The sequence below is a fragment of the Emiliania huxleyi genome (genome assembly GCF_000372725.1).
Source record: "Emiliania huxleyi CCMP1516 unplaced genomic scaffold EMIHUscaffold_281, whole genome shotgun sequence".
NCBI lineage: Eukaryota > Haptophyta > Isochrysidales > Noelaerhabdaceae > Emiliania > Emiliania huxleyi.
In genome coordinates this window covers 30,609-49,761 of record NW_005199916.1, presented here as the reverse complement: position 1 = coordinate 49,761, position 19,153 = coordinate 30,609, and the positions used below count along the sequence as shown (strand labels likewise).

The 19,153-nt window shown below is 65.9% G+C and overlaps 5 protein-coding genes across 5 annotated transcripts; 2 read left to right on the top strand and 3 right to left on the bottom strand.

Moving 5' to 3' along the window:
* Positions 1-3,551: 3,551 nt before the first annotated feature.
* Positions 3,552-4,275, top strand: EMIHUDRAFT_239051 (hypothetical protein; the record flags this gene model as incomplete). The annotated part of the gene is made up of 4 exons (XM_005776185.1): positions 3,552-3,572; positions 3,670-3,776; positions 3,857-4,103; positions 4,240-4,275. 4 exons carry the CDS (start codon positions 3,552-3,554, stop codon positions 4,273-4,275), a joined length of 411 nt encoding a protein of 136 aa, XP_005776242.1.
* A 3,806-nt stretch (positions 4,276-8,081) lies between these two features.
* EMIHUDRAFT_74273 (hypothetical protein) lies at positions 8,082-8,863 on the top strand (the record flags this gene model as incomplete). Its single annotated transcript, XM_005776184.1, has 4 exons — positions 8,082-8,204; positions 8,279-8,622; positions 8,698-8,735; positions 8,787-8,863. 4 exons carry the CDS (start codon positions 8,082-8,084, stop codon positions 8,861-8,863), a joined length of 582 nt encoding a protein of 193 aa, XP_005776241.1.
* A 1,644-nt stretch (positions 8,864-10,507) lies between these two features.
* Positions 10,508-12,654, bottom strand: EMIHUDRAFT_469409 (hypothetical protein; the record flags this gene model as incomplete). The annotated part of the gene is made up of 3 exons (XM_005776183.1): positions 10,508-11,289; positions 11,807-12,020; positions 12,153-12,654. The coding sequence occupies 3 exons, from the start codon at positions 12,652-12,654 to the stop codon at positions 10,959-10,961; spliced, it is 1,047 nt and encodes a 348-aa protein (XP_005776240.1). The 3' UTR covers positions 10,508-10,958.
* A 658-nt stretch (positions 12,655-13,312) lies between these two features.
* On the bottom strand, positions 13,313-15,074 carry EMIHUDRAFT_457865 (hypothetical protein). The gene is made up of 3 exons (XM_005776182.1): positions 15,000-15,074; positions 14,608-14,829; positions 13,313-14,169 (listed from the first exon to the last, which is right to left on the bottom strand). Exons 2-3 carry the CDS (start codon positions 14,771-14,773, stop codon positions 13,589-13,591), a joined length of 747 nt encoding a protein of 248 aa, XP_005776239.1. The 5' UTR covers positions 14,774-14,829; positions 15,000-15,074; the 3' UTR covers positions 13,313-13,588.
* Positions 15,075-16,036: 962 nt separating this feature from the next.
* On the bottom strand, positions 16,037-17,196 carry EMIHUDRAFT_443944 (hypothetical protein; the record flags this gene model as incomplete). Its single annotated transcript, XM_005776181.1, has 4 exons — positions 16,740-17,196; positions 16,510-16,652; positions 16,243-16,444; positions 16,037-16,057 (listed from the first exon to the last, which is right to left on the bottom strand). Coding segments are annotated over exons 1-4 (792 nt in total), but the record flags the coding sequence as incomplete, so codon positions are not given.
* Positions 17,197-19,153: the final 1,957 nt, after the last annotated feature.

The window sequence follows — 19,153 nt, the reverse complement described above, 5'->3', positions numbered from 1 at the left end:
ACACTGCAATACCGTACTCCCGCCCTGAGGTTGGCGTATTCAGCACGTAGGCCGGCTGCGGCAAGCAAAGCGCGTCGAGGGCCGCGTCGCCGTCGCGGCGGACGCGCTGCAGGATGCGATGCACCTGCAGCTGCGGAGGGTGTCGGCATCGTACGACGCGGGCCGCTACGCCGCCGCCGTCGGCTGCGCGCTGACCCTCGACCGCGTCGACGAGCTGGTGAACCGCGTGCACATGAACTTTGCCGAGGCGCTCGAGCTGCTGCAGTGCGGCACGGGCATTTCGGTAGTCGTTGCGGCAGGCGTCGCCCTGTGTCTGCAGGCGATCAAGCTCTGCACCAAGGACGTCCTCCACAGCCACGTCGTCCTCTCCCTCGGCGGCGACGGCGCGGTCAGCGGGCCGCAGCTCCGCGCGCTCGAGCTGGGAAAGTACAAGGACGTATGCGGGCAGCTGCGCGAGGCGCGCTGGCTGCACACGAAGGATGCGCCGCGCGCGGCGTCGAAGAAGAGTGCGAGCGGCAGCAAGAGTGGTGAGAGTAGGACTACTTCGACTCGTGCCTCGCGCACAACTTCTCGGCCCTCCTCCGCGTCCTGCACGCACACCACAGGATGCTGCGCCACTTGGTTGCAGCCGAGGCGGCGGCGCGCGCCGCGGCGGACGAGGCGCGCGCGCGCACGCTCACACGCGCGCCGCTCACCCACACCCGCCGGGCGTCGCACTTTGAGTGCCGTGCTAGCTCCTCTCCTCTAGACGCGGAGTCGCGAGGGCTAGGTTGGCCCCACCATCCTCTGTGTGTGTGCGAGGGCTAGGTTGGCCCCACCATCCTCTAGCTCGGCCCCACCATCCTCGTGTGTGTTCCTCGTGTGTGTGCGCCAGGCGAATCGCCTGGCCCTTGCGTGACCCGCCCTTGCGTCAGCCACCCTTGCGTCAGCCACCCTTGTGTGTGTGTGGAGAAGTCTCTACCCCCTTGCCTTAGGCGCGCGCCGCACTCGACGCCGCGCGAGCAAAGCCGCCGCCGCCCGCGGTGGCCAACGGCGCCGCCGCCGCCAACGGCGCCGCGGCAGCCAACGGGGACGACGCGCCGGGCGGGGGCGGGGCGGCGGCGGGCGGCGGCGGGGCGGCGGCGGCGGGCGGCACGGCGATCGCGCCAGAGGAGCGAGCGGCGGTGGCCGAGGCGGCGGCGGCGGCCAAGACGGCGGAGTGGCGGGCGGGTCGGCTGCGGCTGATGCGGGGCATGCTGCACGAGGCTCGCACCACCATTTGGGACCTGATGCAGCGGCGTGTCGCCGTCTTCATCGGCGCACCGCCGCGGGCCGCCGCGTCGCCCGCCGGCCGTACTCCTTGTTACGGCGCGCTGTCTGTCTGTCTCCAAGGCGCCGCGCCGCTGGCCGCCGCTTCGCCCGAGGAGCTCGCGGACGTGGCGGAGGGGACGCACACCTTCATGTCGCTCGGCGAGGCGTTTGCAACGTCCGAGTCGCACGGACTTCGCGCCGCTCTCGCCGCGAAGAGCCGCGTCTTCTACGTGAGATGTGGGGGAGAGACGGGGGAGACATGGGGAGATATGGCGTCTTCTACGCGCCGCTTCCTAGACACTTCCTAGACACTTCCTAGACACTTCCTAGACACTTCCTAGACACTTCCTAGACACTTCCGTGAGGCCGTGTGTCTGCTCTGCGGTAGGCGCACTTCCACCGCGAGCGGCTCGACGAGCTGCGCATGCGGCTCGAGACGGAGATGTGGCAGCCGCTGCCGCTCGAGACAGGCGGGCGGCTCATAGAGAGTTGGGACGCAGAGCATGGAGTCGGTCCGTCGACACTCGTGCGTGCACCCCTTCACTCGCCGCTGCCGCTCGAGGCAGGCTGGCGACTCCTCCTAGACACTTCCTAGACACTTCCTAGACACTTCCTAGACACTTCCTAGACACTTCCTAGACACTTCCTAGACACTTCCTAGGCTGGCGACTCTCGTCCTTGCGCGAGCTCGGCACGGCGCACACAAAGCCGCCGCTGCAGTGCCGCGCGATGTTTGTCCTCTCGCCGCCGCCCGCCGCGGCGACGCGCGCCAACGGCAGCGGCGCGGGCGGCGGCCGCGGAGGGGAGGGAGCGGAGCTCTTTGCTGGAGGGTACTCCGCGGCGGCAGACTTCTTCGACAGCATCGACGAGGGCAGGGCGCCGCAGCCGAGGCGAGGCGCGTCCGTCAGCGAGGGCGGAGACAACGGCGCGGCTGGCGGCGGGGAGGGCGGCGGCGGGGAGGGCGGCGGCGGGGAGGGGAACGGCGCCGCCGCGGGGGAGGGGGAGGGGGAGGGAGTGCTGCTCTGCTCGACCGCGCTCAACACCGCGCGCTTCGTCGGCCGCTACTTGCGGCTGGTGCGCGAGAGTGGCCGAGATTCGCCGAGATTCGCCGAGATCAGCCGAGATCGGCCGAGACGGCCCCTCGCCGTCCCGCACATCTCTGCCTCTCTCTCTGCACGTCTCTGCCTCTCTCTCTCTCTCTGCCTCTCTCTCTGCACTTCTGTGCACGTCTGCGCTGCTGCACTCCTCTGGCCTCCTCTAGGCCTCGAGATCTGGGGGAGATCTGGGGAGATTTGGAGAGATCTGGGAGATACTCCGCGTCTAGGTGCGCGAGGTTGAGCCCGTCGCGGTCGAGGCGACGCGCGGCCTCGTCGGCCTCGTGCAGCTCTACGTGCTCACCGTGTTCAACGTCTTCTGGACCGGCCCGCCGCCCTCGGCATGCGTCGCGCAGCCGCGATTTCTTTTTGGGCATCACGTGTTTGTCTGTCTGCAGGCCCGCCGCCTGGCTCGGCCGGCTTCGAGGAGCACGGCCCGGGGCGTGCTCCCGCAACCGGCCCCACAAGAGAAGCACAGCGGCGCGGTGTTTCGGCGTGTAGGAGCACGACCCGGGCATGCCAGCCTCGCTGCGGCAGGCGCTGCTTGCGCTGCACCCGAGCACGCGTTGACTGTTGGCGAGGCGTGAATGAGCAGTCGATGACGCCATCAGGCGCTCCTCGCGCTGCACACCAGCACGCACGCGGGCGCGGCCGAGCAGCACGAGCCGCTCACCGACAGCGCCGCCGAGCTGCAAGCTGACCTCGCGCGCGCCGCGGCGTCGCTCGAGTTCACACCGACGCCTGCAGAAAAAGAAACAGCCGCCGGCCGACGTGCTTCTGTTCCTGCAGGCGTCGGTGTCGCTCGAGCGACTGCGCGCGCCGCTCGAGTCGCAGGAGATGTTTGCGCTGCCGCAGACCATTGTCGCGATGGAGTCGCTCCAACTGCTCGCCGAGCTGCTCCGCAGCCACTTGCTCCCCGCCGCAGAGGCCTCCGCTCCCGCCGCCGCGCCGCGCGTGCGCGCCCTCGTCGAGCAGGCGGACCCTAGTCAGGGCACGAATCAAGTAGTCAGGGAGCGAAGGAGCAACCAGTGAAGGACGAGCCCTCGTCGCGCAGGTCGGCCCGATCACGGTGCAGATCTACCGCGGCGTGGCGCGCGGGATGCTCGACCTCGAGGAAGTGTCTAGGAGGTGTCTAGGAAGTGTCTAGTAAGTGTCTAGGCGCGCGGGATGCTCGACCTCGAGCCGATCGTCGCCGCCATCCGAAGCCGTTCGTGGGCGCCGCGCGAGACTGGGACGCAGCACCCTCCGCGTACTTCTCCTGCCCGAACGTAATTCTTTTCTGCAGGCGCCGCGCGAGATTGGGACGCAGCACTCTCCGTACGTCGACCAGCTGGTGCAGCACGTGCAGCAGCTGGCGGGCTCCCTGTCGCAGCTCGGCGTGCCGGTGGCGGCGTACAGGACCCTCCTCGACGAGCCGCCCAAGGAACGAGCGAGTCGATTGCGGACTCACTCTCCGAATCGCCGGCGTACAGGACTCTCGTCGGCGAGGCGATCGGCGCCATCTGCGAGCACTTGGTGGACGGGTACGCCGGCGTCAAGAAGGCGTCCGACGAGGGCCGCGCCCAGATGTCGCTCGACGTCAAGACGCTGCAGGCGGCGCTGCGCAAGCTGCTGCCCGAGATGGCCCCGTCGATGGCGCATGTCGAGGACTACCTCCGCGCGCTCTACCTGCCGCCGCAGGAGCTGCTCGCGTGGGCGCGCGCGCACCCGCAGTACTCGGTGCGACACCGCACCGCTCTCGTGGCCCTCAACGGCGTCTCGAGCGGCCTCAAGAAGCGGGAGCAGCAGGCGCGGCGGCCGAGGCGCCCTCTCGACGCGCCCCGCGCCGAGACTGACCGCCCCCCCCCCCCCGCAGGACTTGCTCGATAGCCTCGCCAAGCAGGACCGCTAACGGAAGGCGAGGGGGGACCCAACCTGGTGGAGGATGGAGGACGACTAGGCGCGCAGCTGGATTCGGTTATGAGCAGGTAGGGGAAAAACAGGTAATAAAAACACACACCGCGTCCCCGCGAAAAGGCTGTCATGACATATCGATCTCGCTCATCTGACATGCTGTCATCAGGGTGGCCTGGAGTGTACGCTCAGAGACAGAGTCGTAGGTCGTAGTGCTAGTGCGTAGAGCCGTAGTGGCCTCGTTGGCAGAGGTAAGGTAAACTTCTGCAGTTGAACTGGCGACCCAGAGAGTGCAGTTGGCGACGGTATATCATTTCCCACTATGCCACGTCGCCCATCCCCCCTTCTCCACACACACACGAGGTGGTGGGGCAAGGGGGGGCAACCCTCGCGTCTCCACGTCTGACGACAGAAGCCCCACGGCATTCAAAGTGCAAGGCCCAGTGCGCGTGGGTGAGCGGTGTGTGTGTGTGTGTGTGTGTGGTAGACGCGAGACGGCGGCTGAGCGCTGAGCGGCTCGGCTGGCCGGGAGCAAGGGGGGGGGGGGGGGGGGACACTAGTTCCGACTGGGGGAAGGGGGCAGGCGTGCCAACTACGAACTAGTGTTGAAGCGCGAACGCTCCGTCCTTCGCGTGGCGAATCATGGTCTCCTCGAAGGCGGAGAAAGCCTCGGCAATGTTAGGTGAGAAGCAGCTCCGCGAACATTGCCGAGGCTTTCTAGCCGATCCCAAATGTCTTGGTGGTCTTGGTGGTCTTATATTGGTGGCCTTGCCGCTCAACAGGGGTCAGCAACAGTGGTCAAGGGCCTGGTCGCGCAACTATTCACGTAAACGCACAACGCCCCGGGCCCGAAATCAGCTAATGAAAAACGAAAAAACTAAAGTCTGCAGAAGAGTTCGAGCGGTCTTCGTGCTCAGAAGGATCAAGAGAGCTCTATTAACACCCTTTGTGCGTTGAAGACCATCTAGGCAATGCCCGTTTACACAGGACCCTCGAGTGGCTGGGCCCTCTGACCTGAGCCGGAGCCTAAGATCGGTACTAGTAGGCAGGTCGGGCCCCGCCCCTCTTTTCGGAGTAAGTAAGATCTAAGAGAATCCCGCAAAGTCTAAAGCCGTAAACACCTCGAGCGCTCGAGGTAAACACCACAAAGACCCCCACCGACGAGGACGCACCGCGCCGGGCGGGCCCGGACCACCCGCCACGCGGGCGATTGCGTCTGTCAAGCCCCACGGAACGGCACTAGTGCAAGTCGCGCCGCACCAGTGCATGTGCATTACGTGTCCGTTGCACCAGCACCACCCCTTCTCCCCCCCCCATCTAGACCCATAGGTTTTTGTTGTTGGCAGATCAAGACGCAGGGCGTGAGTCTTCAACGGGTGCGAACTTGGAGCACTTGGAGTGCAGTTATCAACCGCACGCCCAGGGCCGGGGCGCTAAGAAGTGCACCCAGAGGCTCTGGACGATTGGTAACGGGTTGCGGGCTAGAGAGCCCTAGCCTGGGGGGATGCGCGGTCGTCGCCGGGCCCGTCGCCGCCGCCGGGCTCGTCGCCGAAATCGGCCTCAAACTCCTCCCGATCGCGCTTGCGTCCGGACCCGTCCGGGGCAAACCTGCCGCTCCTGACTGCGGCACGCTCCTGCCATGCGTACAGCTGCGCCTTGTGCTTGACGGCAAAGTATGTCATCTTTCTCGTTCTCGGCGACCGAACATGCATACCACGCGCCGCGGCCGCGATTTTAGTGGCCGCCAAGTCCAATATTAAGTCATCAAATTGATGCGGATTAGACTCAATAGCTGCGGCAATCTCTGCCATCTCTGCCATCTCTGCGTGTTATATGGGCGTGTGTGCGTATGGGTCTGGCTGCCTGGCAGCAGCAGGCTGCTGGCTCAGGCCAGCCCAGCAGCCCAGTTTGCACGTGCAAGCTGCTCGGCTGCCGGCTGCTGGCTGCTGGCTGAGTCTGCATGAATAGCTGATGGGGGAGGGCCCAGATGCCCCTGGGAGGCCCCCAGGGGCCCCGGAGGATCCCCGGGGGACCCTCTGCGGGACACAGAAGCGAAATTTCTTTTTCTCTTCTTTCCGACTTTTGCGGCTCGAACTGGGAGTCACTCGAGCCCGTTCGAGGCGCTGTTCCCACGTTGCAAGGGTGATCACTAACCAACGAGTCTCAGTCATATAGGGAAGGATGGATCAGAAATTAACAAAGAAGCTCGTACGGACTCTGTCGACGTCGTTTTCTTTTTCTCGCGATGTCCACCCCGCCGCGCCGCCGCTCGCGCCGCCTCGCCACCGCCTCCGGTTCCACCGCCGCCCCCTCGCCAAGCACGCCGCCGCCCGCCCGCCTCCTCGACCTCCCCACGGACCTCCTCGAGCGCGCCCTCTCTCGCTGCGACAGCCCCGCCGAAATCGCTCGCTTCGCGGCCGTCTCGCTCCTCTTCCACGCCTCGCTCGCGGCGGAGGCCATCCGCTTGTGGGCGCAAGAGCGCGGCTTCGAGCTGCCGGCGCAGCCTGAGGACGAGGACTGCGCCGTGCGGTGGCTGTGCTTTGCTGCGTTGCTGTCCGAGTCCAACACGCCGACCCGCCTCCCGTCGCCGCTGGGAGGCGAGCGCGCCGTGAGCGTCTCGGCTGGAGGATACCACAGCATCGCCCTTACCGGCAGCGGCGCCATTTGGAGCTGGGGCAGTGCAGGGGACGGCCAGCTGGGCCACGGCGACGAGCAGACCCAGCTGCTGCCCAAGAAGATCGTGGCCTTTGCTGGCCAGCGCGTCGTCGCGGTCTCGGCTGGGCAGCGCCACAGCCTCGCCATCACTGCTGACGGCAACGTCTGGAGCTGTGGCTATGGCGGCTCAGGCAAACTGGGCCACGGCGACCAGGAGAAGCAGCTGCTGCCAAAGAAGATCGAGGCGTTGGCAGGGCGGCGCATCGTTGCCGTGTCGGCGGGAGAGAACCACAGCCTCGCCCTCACCGCCGACGGCGCCGTCTGGAGTTGGGGCTGGGGAGGCGATGGCCGGTTGGGCCACGGCGACGAACGGAACCAGCCGCTGCCAAAGAAGATCGAGGCTTTGGCTGGGCGGCGCGTCGTCGCTGTGTCGGCTGCTTACTTCCATAGCCTTGCCCTCGCCGCCGACGGCAACCTCTGGAGCTGGGGCAATGGAGGCTGGGGCCAGCTGGGCCACGGCGACCGGCAGACCCAGCGGCTACCGAAGAAGATCGAGGCCTTTGCGGGGAAGCGCGTCGTCGCTGTGTCAGCTGGAGCAAACCACAACCTCGCCCGCACGGATGGCGCTGTTTTTACCTGGGGCGAGGGCGGCCACGGCTGCCTAGGCCACGGAGAGGACCTGTCGAACCAGTTGCTGCCCAAGAGGGTGGAGGTATGGGTGCAGTGACCAGGATGTCGGGGTGGGGAGTGGGTGGACGCCGGAGTGGGAGTGGTGTGACTGCTCCTGTGGTGCGGGCGACGGCTTCTGAGGAAGCCGTCGCCCGCGCCTCGCCTGTCGCGTGAATCGTGTCGTGCGACCGCCTTTTGTTGTAAAATAGTCGAGCCTGTCTGGGCTGTGAGAGGGACTTGACATGTTTAAATACTTTTTCGCCCAGCCCCAGGGATCTACAATGCTGTCTTAAGGTCCGACCTGGGGGCTCTGCCTGCGCTCGGCACCGGGCACCGCCTCGGTATACAAAATGCGCCTGCGGGCGGACTTACAGCGCACAGATCACTTTTTGTTGCGCTTTTCTTTTTGCTTCCTGTTTTGTAAAGGACTTCTTCGCGCCGCTCCCGCCAGTAGTTGAGACAGCACCCAGAACGCGCTCAATGGCCGCTACCTCCCGCCCGAAGCTGCTCGCGGGCAGGAAAGTGCTGCTTCTCGCTGATTTTCAGTTCGAGGACCTCGAGCTCATGTACCCGAAGATGCGGCTCGAGGAGGAGGGCGCCGAGGTGCACACACGCCCAAATTTCAAGTTAGTGTTGCGATGACTCAGCTGGCCAAACGCGTTCTCGTGTTTCCGCAGGTGAGTGTGATGGGTGCGCATCCCGCCGGGATAAAGTACACCGGCAAGTACGGCTACCCAGTCAAGAGCGACCTCTGCGTGGACAACATGTCCACGACGGATGCGGTCGCGTCGTACGATGCGCTGCTCATTCCAGGCGGCTTCGCGCCGGACTACATGCGGCGAAACCAGGCGATGCTCGACCTCACCGTCGCGATGGCCGACGCCGGCAGGGTCGTCGCGAGCATCTGCCATGGCCCTTGGATGCTCTGCTCGGCGCGGCGGACGGACGGCTCGCCCCTCGCAAAGGGTATCCGCGCCACCTGCTTCTCCGCCTGCAAGGACGACCTCATCAACGCCGGCGCGTTGACGCATTCGGTGGGGTCGCGGACGCTGTCTCAAACGTCCCGCTGCGAATAGGCGCCACGTACGTCGATGAGCCAGCGGTGGTGGACGGCGTCTTCTTGCCGAGCCGGTGGTCCACCCTCCCTTCCACCGCCCCTCAATGCTCCTCCTCCTCCTCATGTAGGCCCGTTCATCACCGCGCGCACGCCCGCAGACCTCACGCCGTTCTTGCACGCGATCATCGATGAGATGGCGAAATAATATAATGTTGGCCTCAAATGTTCAGGAATTATTCGCTACGGGACCTACGTGTAGTACCCGGTACAAACGGTCCATGCAGCAAAGACCCCCCCTTTCGAACGCCTGCAAGCACTGTGTCGTGTGTGCGAGCTGGCAGCTGCCCCACCGCCCACCGCGCCGCCGGCTCGGGGCTAGCGGGCTTCCCGCGTGCCACCACACATTATACGGGGTGTGGAGGGTGAGTTGAACAAGGGGTTGTGCGCCGGGCCCTCCTGCTCGGCTCCAGCCCCTGTTGATAGGTCCAGGTGATAGTCCTGGATGGGCAATGCATACGCCTCACTGGGCCTTAGATCGCCCGACCGCGTCCCGGTGCTCTGCCGTCGGATTTGTGACTCCGCCGCACCGCGCCGCGCCGCGGCCGGGGGCCCGTCCGGAGGCCGAGGATGGCCGTGACGGACCGGGACGAGCTCTGGGAGGTTCAGTGTCAGTGTATATATTGTAGAGACCAACCATGTCCACAATATCTTGAGAGCTAAGCCAGGGGAGGCGATGCCGGGGCCGTACAGCAGCTTGATGCATGCCACCGAAGGGGCGCTGTCGAGGTTCGCCGAGCGCGGCGAAATCCGGGGACACCGTCACCGACGAGCGCGTTTGAGTATTCACTCCGGACAAAGACGGCCGCACGCACACGAGCTGCGGTCGTGCGGCCGTCATAGCGGCGAGGCGCGGGACCGTCTGTGGCGAAGTGGGTCGCGTCCCCGGATTTCGTTCAACCCACCCTCCACCCCTCTACACACGTTCCCATATACGTCTCGCGTAGTCTTCGCGCACTCAAAAGCGGTCGGGGTCCCGCCGCTCAACCGAGGTCCCGCTCCGGCTCCGCATCGCGCCGCAGCCGCCTCGGCGTAGTCGGTGGCGAGGCGCGTGCCGCGCGCCAGCGGGCGCAGCATGCCAAAGGCTAGTTCCAATTCACTCTGACACGCTAATCTTGAAAACGCGTCCAACGGAGCTCCGTGTTGCTCCCAGCGCCCTCCCCCGAGCTTCCTGCGGCCATGGCCGGTGCTACTAGTATGGGGGGCTACCTGGCTACCGCGAGAGCGACCCAACTCGTCGACATCGTCCGATGATGGTGCCTCAAAGTCAGCCTTCGGAGGCTATCGTGGGGTCGAGCCGGCAGTAGCCGCGACATGTGGTTCCACCACCCCTCGTATGCTTTGCCTCTGCTCGCCACCGTTCCCATGCTGCCTAATGGGATGGAAAGGGAGGCTGGGCGAGCGTATAGAAGCGTGCTCGACCTCGTCGTGGCAACCTGCACGGCAGCGCTGGTAGGCGCGATGAGCGTCGTGCCACTTGACCCAAGACGGGTCGCAGGCGTCGTACCGAGCGCGTCGAGACCGTGTCCTGATGTGATCTGCACGGGTGAGTCACGTCGGCGTCAAAGGAGCGACGTGCGACCTGTCAGAGCTTGAATCTCCGATCTCAGCGGCGTCGAGTCATCTCCGGCGCGCGACAAAGGTACATCCACAGGACGCGCAGAGGCAGCTGCGACCCCGCTGAGTGGACGGGGGCACACCGCGCCACCTGCTGTGTGCCCCCGTCCACTCGGCGGGGACGCACGTGTGCCGTCGCACACGGAACACGCAGCCCGACGCTGACTTGGCTCACGGGACCCACAAAGCAGCTATCGCGCAGCGCCCGTCGCTACACGTAGACAGTGAACACTGGATACGTCCAACGGCGTCCAACTTGGATTAGAACACAGGGGAGGACGGACAGCTGATGACGGAGCAGCTGATGCGATGCACAGACACCGATGGCGCAAACTCTAGGCAGAGGTATAGACTGTTAAACTCCCTGCCGGCGCGCTCATGAGAGCGTCCGGACAGTGCCGCTGCCGATGACTCGGATGTGTGCCGCGTCGCGCCCGAGCACCGACCGGAAGAGGTCAGAACGTGGCCGGCGCGCTTCCGTGGCCTGTGCAACTGGGCGGCCGGCGAGGTCGACCACGTCGTGGTTCTCTTCGTCGTCAATGCACTTCTGGTACTCGAGGCTGTCCATGAGCTCGGTGATCCGCCCCGAGCCTCGGCTGGTCCGCGTGCTCGTGCGCCTCCCATCGTCACTGCACAGGCAGCGAGTCAGGGCGGCGGCGAAGCTTCCGCACGGCGTGAGGAGGAGGCCGCTCGGTCGCGGAGATGCAGCCCGACTCGACATCGGCAGCGAAGTGGACGCCCTTCCCTGCCCTCGTTTTGGGCGGGCTGAACTGCTGACCAGCGCCCTCCGACGACGGCGCCACCGCAGCCTCCTGCTTCGAGCGGAAGCGGGCGTACGCGAAGGTGGCCGCGACGGGAGGAACGAAGAGGACCGCGCCGTGTGCGGCGGCGGCGCCGGCGCCGACGGCCGCCATCACGACGGGGGCTGGCATCCTGCGAGCGGGTCTTGTTTGGTACCTGCGAGATATCAAGGCCGCCTCCTCCGAGCTGTCGTGAACGCGTCCCAAGCAAGGGCGTAGGATTGAATTCTTTTTTCAAGCGACACTCGAGCCACAACAACACTCGAGCCACGCGTGGTGAGGCGGAGGCGCGGCGCGCGCGTGTGTGTCCCACCAAGATCCCCGCCGCTTCTCCGGCCAATCCCACCAGGGACGCCGTAGGCGACACAAACAAAAGTCCTCCTTCCCTCTCGCTCGACCAGAGCCCCCCCCCCCCCCCCACCACCACCACCACCCCCCACCCCCCACCTCCACTCCCCACCCCCACCCCCACCCCGTCCTCTCTGGCGGGGGTCGGCATACTCAAGCCCGCGTGCAGCAACACTCAGTGGTCAAGGGCCTGACCGGTCTCCCCGCAGTCGGCCGCTGATTTCACGGGGACGTCGCGGTGGATCTCACACGGTGCCCTGGAAGGGAGCAGCCCACGGGGTCGAGGGAACCACTCGAACGCCTTGCAGCTGGCATCGCGGAGACACCTTTCCGCGCACGCGTTAAACGTGGTGATGCCCCGGAGGGCGGTGTACTGCCCAGTCTCGCACGTCGTGGTCCGGCACCCGCCCTTCTTGCCAAAGCCGAGGAAGTGCCCGGGCGGGCAAGCCAGCCCACCGGGGATGCCCGGGTAGCACTCGAGGCTGGCGGGGCGGACGGCGGCGGGAAGGGCGGCGTCGCGGGCGGGAAGCGATACTTTGTCTGCTGACAGTTGCCAGCCGGGTCACAATCCGTTACTTTGGATGCATTTAGGGAGGAAGGGGGGAGGTGAGTATTCGCATGTCGTGGTAATCTTCCTGCCGTCAGCATCCTCTGCAATGATTTGGTAGTCACCATCGGCTTCACTCGCGCGCCGGATGCAATTGCCCTTAGCATCACAGACCTTGGACCAGCAGTTGCCCTCCTTGTCACAGACCAAGATGTAGCAGTTGCCATCGGAGTCGCACACTTTGCGATAGCAGTTTTTCTCCGTGTCGCACACCAACCTGTAGCAGTTTCCCTCCTTGTCGCACACGGTGGTATAGCACCCACCCGATTGGTCACACACGGTAGTGTAGCACGCGCCGTCGGAATCGCAATGTTTGGTGTGGCAGTTGCCGCTTGCATCGCATGTCCGCTCCATGCAATTGCCAGACGAATCACAAATGCGCTCAGCTGGAGGGAAGGGCGGGGCGGAAGGCGGCGGCAGCGGTGCCTTGCCTGGAGGATACGGCGGCGGCGTCGGCGGCCCCGGGGGGAGGTGAGGAGGTTCGGCTGGAAAGTCGGGAATGGCGGCGGCGGCGGCCCGGCCGACGGCGGCGGCGGCGACGGCGAAGCACACCAGCGAGAAGGGCATTTCGAGCAGAGAAGGGGCGGGCACTCGCCTGTGCGGCGTCTGTTCACAGCCTTGTTATTGTTCACATAAACGCACAACCCCGGGCCCGAAATCGCACAGAGACAGTCACGCAACACGGAGTCCCAGGGAAGCGTCTGTTCACTCTATCTACCCAGATGCTCAGCTTACTTACTTACACTTACCTGTGGCGCCACGAATTTGAACAGCGTTCCTTGAACGATATCGGTGTCGAAACACCGCTCTGACAGCGCTCACAGCCCGAGCGAGCGCGCGCGCATCCTGAAACCACAGGCGAAGCGCCTCGAGCCCCGCGGTCGCAATCTTCGCCGTGGTTGGCGCTTCTTCCGAGGCTGCAGGCGAGGCGACGTACATCAAATGCTCCGACACAGCCCGAGCTGGAGAGACCCCCACATGAATACGCTACGGCGCATGAATACGGCGGCGCTGTAGCTCGGATGACTTCTCAAGTGGCTTCACAAAGTAAGACGTAACCTATACATCCACACGGTCTCTCTGGGGCTAGTTTTGTTATACCCTGCGCTCATGGGACACACGAAAGAGGCTCTCTCTGAACTCTGACTCTGTTGGCTGTCTGGGCTGTAGGCTGTAAAGCTACTCTGTGGTGCTGCTCGTGATATCGTCGACACGTGCGGCTCTTAATTTTACCGTAGACAACCGTTACGGCTAAAAGTTTACGAGCGCTTTTTGGGACATTTTCGACACGCTTTTGTCCCACAGTCACATCATACTCGTGCAACTACCCCCGTCACACGTACTCGTAAATAAACTAGAGGGAGCTAGCTCAGGAGTTCGGACTCGGTACGGCCCCACTGTGTACGGAGCTACTGCTCAAATGCGCGACGTCTCTGGCGGAGGCACATGCTCTATGCGCGTACGTCTGGCGGCGGCAACCGCTGTTTGCGACTCGCTGGAGTCACCTCTGATCGAAACTCCCCTCGTGCCTCGATTCCCCCCTCGCAATCGGTGCGAGGGGCAACACTTTGGCGTCGAGCGCTCGTCGTCGGTGACGGCGAGCTCTGAGCTCTCGGGTGCCACCCCATGCAGGAGTCGCGCTTCCAGAGGAGCCAATCGAGGTTCGTCGAGACTTCACGCGCCTCCCGCCCCGGGCTCGCGCTGCGCGTCGAAGGCCGCGAAGACGGACGGGTCGGGCGTCTTGCCGTGGACGAGCACGGTGTCGGGCGAGACGGCGGCGATGTCGTCGAGGGACCACTCGTCGAGCCGGTTCTGGACGAAGTCGGTGTAGAGGAAGCGATGCGCGTGCGCCTGCCAGATGTGGAAGTGGCGCGGCTCGTGCAGGAAGAGGTGGTGGGAGACGTCGTGCGGGGCGTCGCCGTGCTCGGCGGCGACGCGCGCGAGCAGCGCCCTGTAGCAGGGCTGGCCGAGGCGGTAGAGGCCGACGCTGTTCATGTGGTAGTGGTGTGTCGACACCATGTCGTGCTGCAGCGTCGGCTGCTGCGCCGGCCCCTTGCGCCAGTACGAGCGCGCGCCCGCCTCCTCGAGCAACCGGTCGAGCCAACGTGGCGCGATTGGCACCACGTCCGCCTGTTGTGTCGAGACGACCCGAGATGACCCGAGATGACCCGAGATGACCCGAGATGATCCGAGATGACCCGAGATGACCCGAGATGACCCGAGATGACCCGAGATGACCCGAGATGGCCCGCTCGGCACCACGCGTGTGTGGGGCCGTGCGGGCGGGGCGGGTGCGTGTGTTGAGTGAGTGTGTGTCCGCCTCCATCCAAAACAGCGCGTCGTACGCCTCGTGCACGCGGCCTAACACGCTGAATACGCGAGCCTCGGGGCGGCGGGTGCGAGTACGGCCGAAGACAGCGGAGTGCGGTCGAGCACAAGCGGTGGCCCGTGTCCTCTCGAGCGCTACTTGGGAGGACGAGAATGCGTGCTTCCGAGTCTTCTCTTCCAAGTCTAGGGCACGCGGCCGGACGGGTGCAGCAGCACGGCGCGGAAGAGGTTGTTTGGCCCGACGTTGGACCAGCCGCCGATGTAGTGCTGCTCGGCGGCGGTGAGGTTGGCGTGGACCAACGCCGCCCTCCGGAAGCAAGCCGCCGCGCCGCCGAGCAGCGTCGCCGGCTCGGCCCATGCGTCTGCGTCTCCCCCCGGCGGGTCCGCGATCAGCAGCTCGAGATCAACGGGGCTCTCGCCGGCGTTCACACGCCCGCCGGCCCCTCCACCGCCACCGCCGCCCCCTCCCCCTCCCCGCCCACCGCCGCTGCCCCCGCCGCCGGAGCACGGCGAGTACGGGCCGCCGAGGGCCCAGCGGCCTAAGCAGAACGCCTTCGCCCTCAAGACAGAAGCTGGCGGCGCACGGACCTCAGCAGAAAGAAGGCCCGGCAGCCTAAGTTCTCGGTCAACCGGCGCCGCTCGGCAGCGACAAACGGCATCACGATGAGCAGCCGAGGCGCGTCCAGCCGCGGCGACGGCGGCGGCGGCGGGCAATCGAGGGGCGGCGCGGCGGCGCCTCCGGCAGGCGGGACTCCGAACCCGAGCATGCGGCGGAGCTGCCAGCGGAGGAGGTGTCCTTCCGACGCGAGCCCGTGCTGCGGTGCCTGCGGCGAGATGCGGCGAGATGCGCCGAGATGAGCTGAGATGCGGCGAGATTCGCCGAGATGCGGCGAGATTCGCCGAGATTCGCCGAGATTCGCCGAGATGAGCTTAGAGGCCGTGCTGCGGTGCTGCGGTGCTGCGGTGCTGCGGTGCTGCGGTGCCTGCAGCGAGGCCTCGAGCACCTCGAGCATCGCCTCTAGCGAGAAGCGGAGCCGCGCCGCCCGCCCGCCTCCTGAGTGCACCAACGGACCGCGCGGTGAACAAGATGGAGCCGCGCCAAGAACCGGAGCTGTGCCCGCCGCCTCTGCCGCTGCCTTTGGGGGGCGGGAGGCGGGACGCGACGGCAAAGGCGCTGAGGTAGGCGTGCAGCGTCGGCGAGGCGACCACCTCTGCCGTGAGCACCTCCACCGCCTCGTGCTCGCGCGCCGCCTGATCTCGCGGCGAGCTCGCGCGATCTCGCGTGATCTCGCGTGATCTCGCGTGATCTGAGAGAGAGGGAGAGAGAGAGAGAGGGAGAGAGAGAGAGAGGGAGAGAGAGAGAGAGGGAGGGAGGGAGAGAGAGAGAGAGAGAGAGAGAGAGAGAGAGAGAGAGAGAGACAGAGAGAGGGTTGTCAGCGAGAGGCCCTCTGCGCGCGCCCGCAGCAGCAGCGCCGCGCAGACGCGCACGCCCAGCTGGCGCTCCGCCTACTCTCGCCCATCCTCTCGCCATCATATCTCGGCATATCTCGGCCGAGAACGGCTCAACCCCAGCTCCTCCGCCTTCCCCTCGCCGCTTCCCTCGTCGGAGGGCGAGGACTCGGCGGTATCGCAGAGCCCCTGCCTGTGTCATCATGACTCGTCTTCTTATTCTCACCGTGCAGCTCACCCGCCCTCGGATGACCCGAGATGTGCCCGAGATGGCCCGAGATGGCCCGAGATGGCCCGAGATGGCCCGAGATGAAAGCGAGATGGCCCGAGATGAAAGCGAGATGAAAGCGAGATGAAAGCGAGATGAGGCGAGATCGCCTGCGCAGCTCGTCCGCAGCCCTCGAGCGAGACGCCACCGACGGCGACGACGCGGCGGCGACGGCGGAGGCGAGGGCGGCGCGCCGAGTCGTGCCGCCGCCGCCGAGCCGGCTCGAGGCGTCGGCGAGGCGGGCGAGCGACTGGGCGGACACGAGTGGCTCGGCGAGGACGCCGAGGAGGGCGTAGTGGAGCAGCGGCCCGCCTAATGAATGACCGCTCCTCCCTCATTAACGACGCCGACGAGGGCGTAGTGGAGCAGCGGCCCGCCGAGCTCTAGCAGCAGCAGAGTCAGCCTTCGGTGGTCCTCGCTCCCGCTCTGCGCCGGCGGCGGCTCGTCCGCCCGCCCCGGAGGCAGGTACGCCGACAGCAGCGCGCACGTCTCTCCCCACGGCACGAGGACCGACGCGAGCCTAATTCTGACACCGCCTCGGGTCATCCCGGGCAATCTCGGCGAATCTCGGCAAACCTCTCCCGAAGGCTCGAGGACAGACGCGCGCCTGCGCGCGTCGGCATCAGCGCCGCCGCTTCGGGACGCCGCCGCTGCCGCCGCCGCCGCCGCCCGCTCGCACAGAGCGTGCAGCCCCGCGCCCGCCTCGCCGAACCTGCCCTCGATGAGCGCAGCGCCGACGCTGTCAAAGGCGGCGTCAAAGGAGCGCGCTGGCTCCGTGAGAGGGACGGCGGGCGCAGCCTCGCGCACCGCGAACTCCACGCTCCACGCCGAGCCGCTCGAGCCGCCAGCGGCGGGACTCTGACCGCCTCCCTCGCCGGCCAGGTCAAACGGCAGCACCGTGAGCGGGAGTGTGCCGTCGTACGCGACCGCCTGCTGGAAGAGCTGCAACATCCGCGGGACGGCCTCGTCCTCAGCGGAGCCGCTGGATTGACGGAACGAGAGCAGGAGCAGGAGTAGAGCGGATCTCCACCACATATTGAGACGAAAGTTTGCACTGAGACGAGTGACAGGTCGAGGCGAGCCGGCAAGAGGCCTGGAAAGAATTTTACCGCGTTGCCCACCGTTACGCAAAAGCATGCGCGACTCTTGCACTCTTTCGTGCCACTCGCTCGCCGGTGCGCGGGGCATGGCCTCCCGCGCGGCTCGCGCTCACTCGGCCTGCCTCCGCCTCACGGCTGGCTGAGTACGCCATGGGTCCGCCTGGTGCGGCGCTGCTCGCTCGCTGCGCTGCACAAAGCTGCGAGAAGCAGGGTGGCCTCCTGAGCTTGAGCATGGCGCAGCGCGGCTGCTGGTGCTCGAGGGCGGCCGTGCAGTGGCGTGAGGGCCTGATTGGTGGTGACCTCGTGCTGCATCAGCGTGCGCAGCATGCTCCCTCACCCGGTGCTGAGACATGCTGGTGGGCGACTGGCGCCAGCTTCTCAGTGCTGTCCTTGGCGTTGTGCAGCATGTCGCAATACTCCTGTTGCGCTGACCGGCGCGCGGGGTGCGTCGTGCCGCGAGTGGAGCGAGAGGCTCGAGGCGCGCGGCCGTCGGTCAACCCTGCGGCGCATGCGCGCCGCCAAGGCTGCTCGACAGGCGACTGGCATTGTGGTGACGCGGTCGCCGTTACTCCAACTTTGCTTTGCCGATCAAAAGCGCCCGTCCTTTGCTTTTTAGCCGCCGAAATTTAGCGTGCTGTTTTTTCTTTATAGGCGTCTGCAACTTCCAAGCTGCGTATTCTTGTATTATCGTCGAGTAGTACAGGTACTGCGTGGGGGCGGTACGTATTGCCGTATCACTAGCTCCGAGTAGAGGGGGCGTGCTGCAGTTAAGGGGAAACCTGGTACGCGGGGCTAACCCTCGGAGAGTATTCTCGTATTACTAGCTCTGAGTAGAGGGTGCGTTCTGCTGCTAGGGGAAACCCGGAGCGCGGAGCTATCCCTCGGAGACCCGTGTTATGGCCCTGCGACCGCGCACCCCCGGGGCTAGGGCTCTCTAGCAACGATTCTCATGCCCACACAGAAAGGACCAAAATGATGTACAAAGTTGCTGAGGCCTCTGGCAAGCAGTTTACTATGTAAACCCAATTTTGGTGTTTATAACATTTTTGGCTGGCCGCCTGGCAGCGGGGGGCCAGCCCCCGCCATGGGCCCCGCCGGCTGCGCACGGAAAATCTCCTAAGTCGATTTGTACCGGATTTTGAAGATTTTGGCAAAAGTGCGAAACCGAAAATGGCGTTTAAATTTGCGCACCTGCTGTCCGCCGCCTGCGGCGGCGCTGCGCGCCGCTGGCGCGCGCTGCGCGCGCGTTTTTGTTTGGGGTGCAGCGGCGCTGCGCGCCGCCGTAGGGGCGCCTGGGGGGGGCCTGCACAAAGGATGCGAGCTCGAGCACATCGACGCAATCGACGGCGGCATCGAGGAGGGGATCAACCTGGGTGGGGGTGGGGGATGGGTGGGGTGGGGTGGTTTGGGGGGGGGGGCGGGGCCCTCCCGGCAAAAGGCAGCGGGGGCGACTCTCTGAACAAGCGGACGTCGTGGCCTCTCTTCATCCTATGCGGAGGGGCCGTGGCCGACGACTCGTCGCAATTGAGCTCACCCCTGCGCGAGGGGGCCGTCCGCGGCCTCGAGGGCGCATCGCATGGAGTGCTCGGTCGCCTTTGGAGCTCCTCGCGCAAAGACGACACCTCCTCGTGCAGACCTCCGCACCTCTGTGCGGGTGGCGTGGAGGCCAGCGTCGCTAGCTCGCTCCCGCGTGGTGCGCGTCAGCCTGACTCGCTCTGTTGAGCAGAGGGCGTAGGCCTGCGCCGTGGCCAGGCGCTCGCGTCCACCGTAGACCGTGCCATTCCTCCACCCGTCCACGGGCGCCGTGGCTAGGCGCTCTCCACCGTAGCTCCTCCACGGGGCAACTGTGCTGGGCGATTGCGATGCGGCTAGACGTAGATCTGGCCCGAGCGCGCTCTTGCCTGTCCGATCCTTGTCAAGG

What these genes read in the sequence shown, in the direction of transcription:
- EMIHUDRAFT_457865 (XM_005776182.1), bottom strand. Translation starts at nt 14,773, where the DNA reads ATGGGCCGAGCCGGCGACGCTGCTCGGCGGCGCGGCGGCTTGCTTCCG. An exon ending in TGCTGCACCCGTCCGGCCGC is followed by an intron (nt 14,170 to 14,607) that starts GTGCCCTAGACT and finishes CGGTTGCTCGAG; the next exon opens with GAGGCGGGCGCGCGCTCGTA.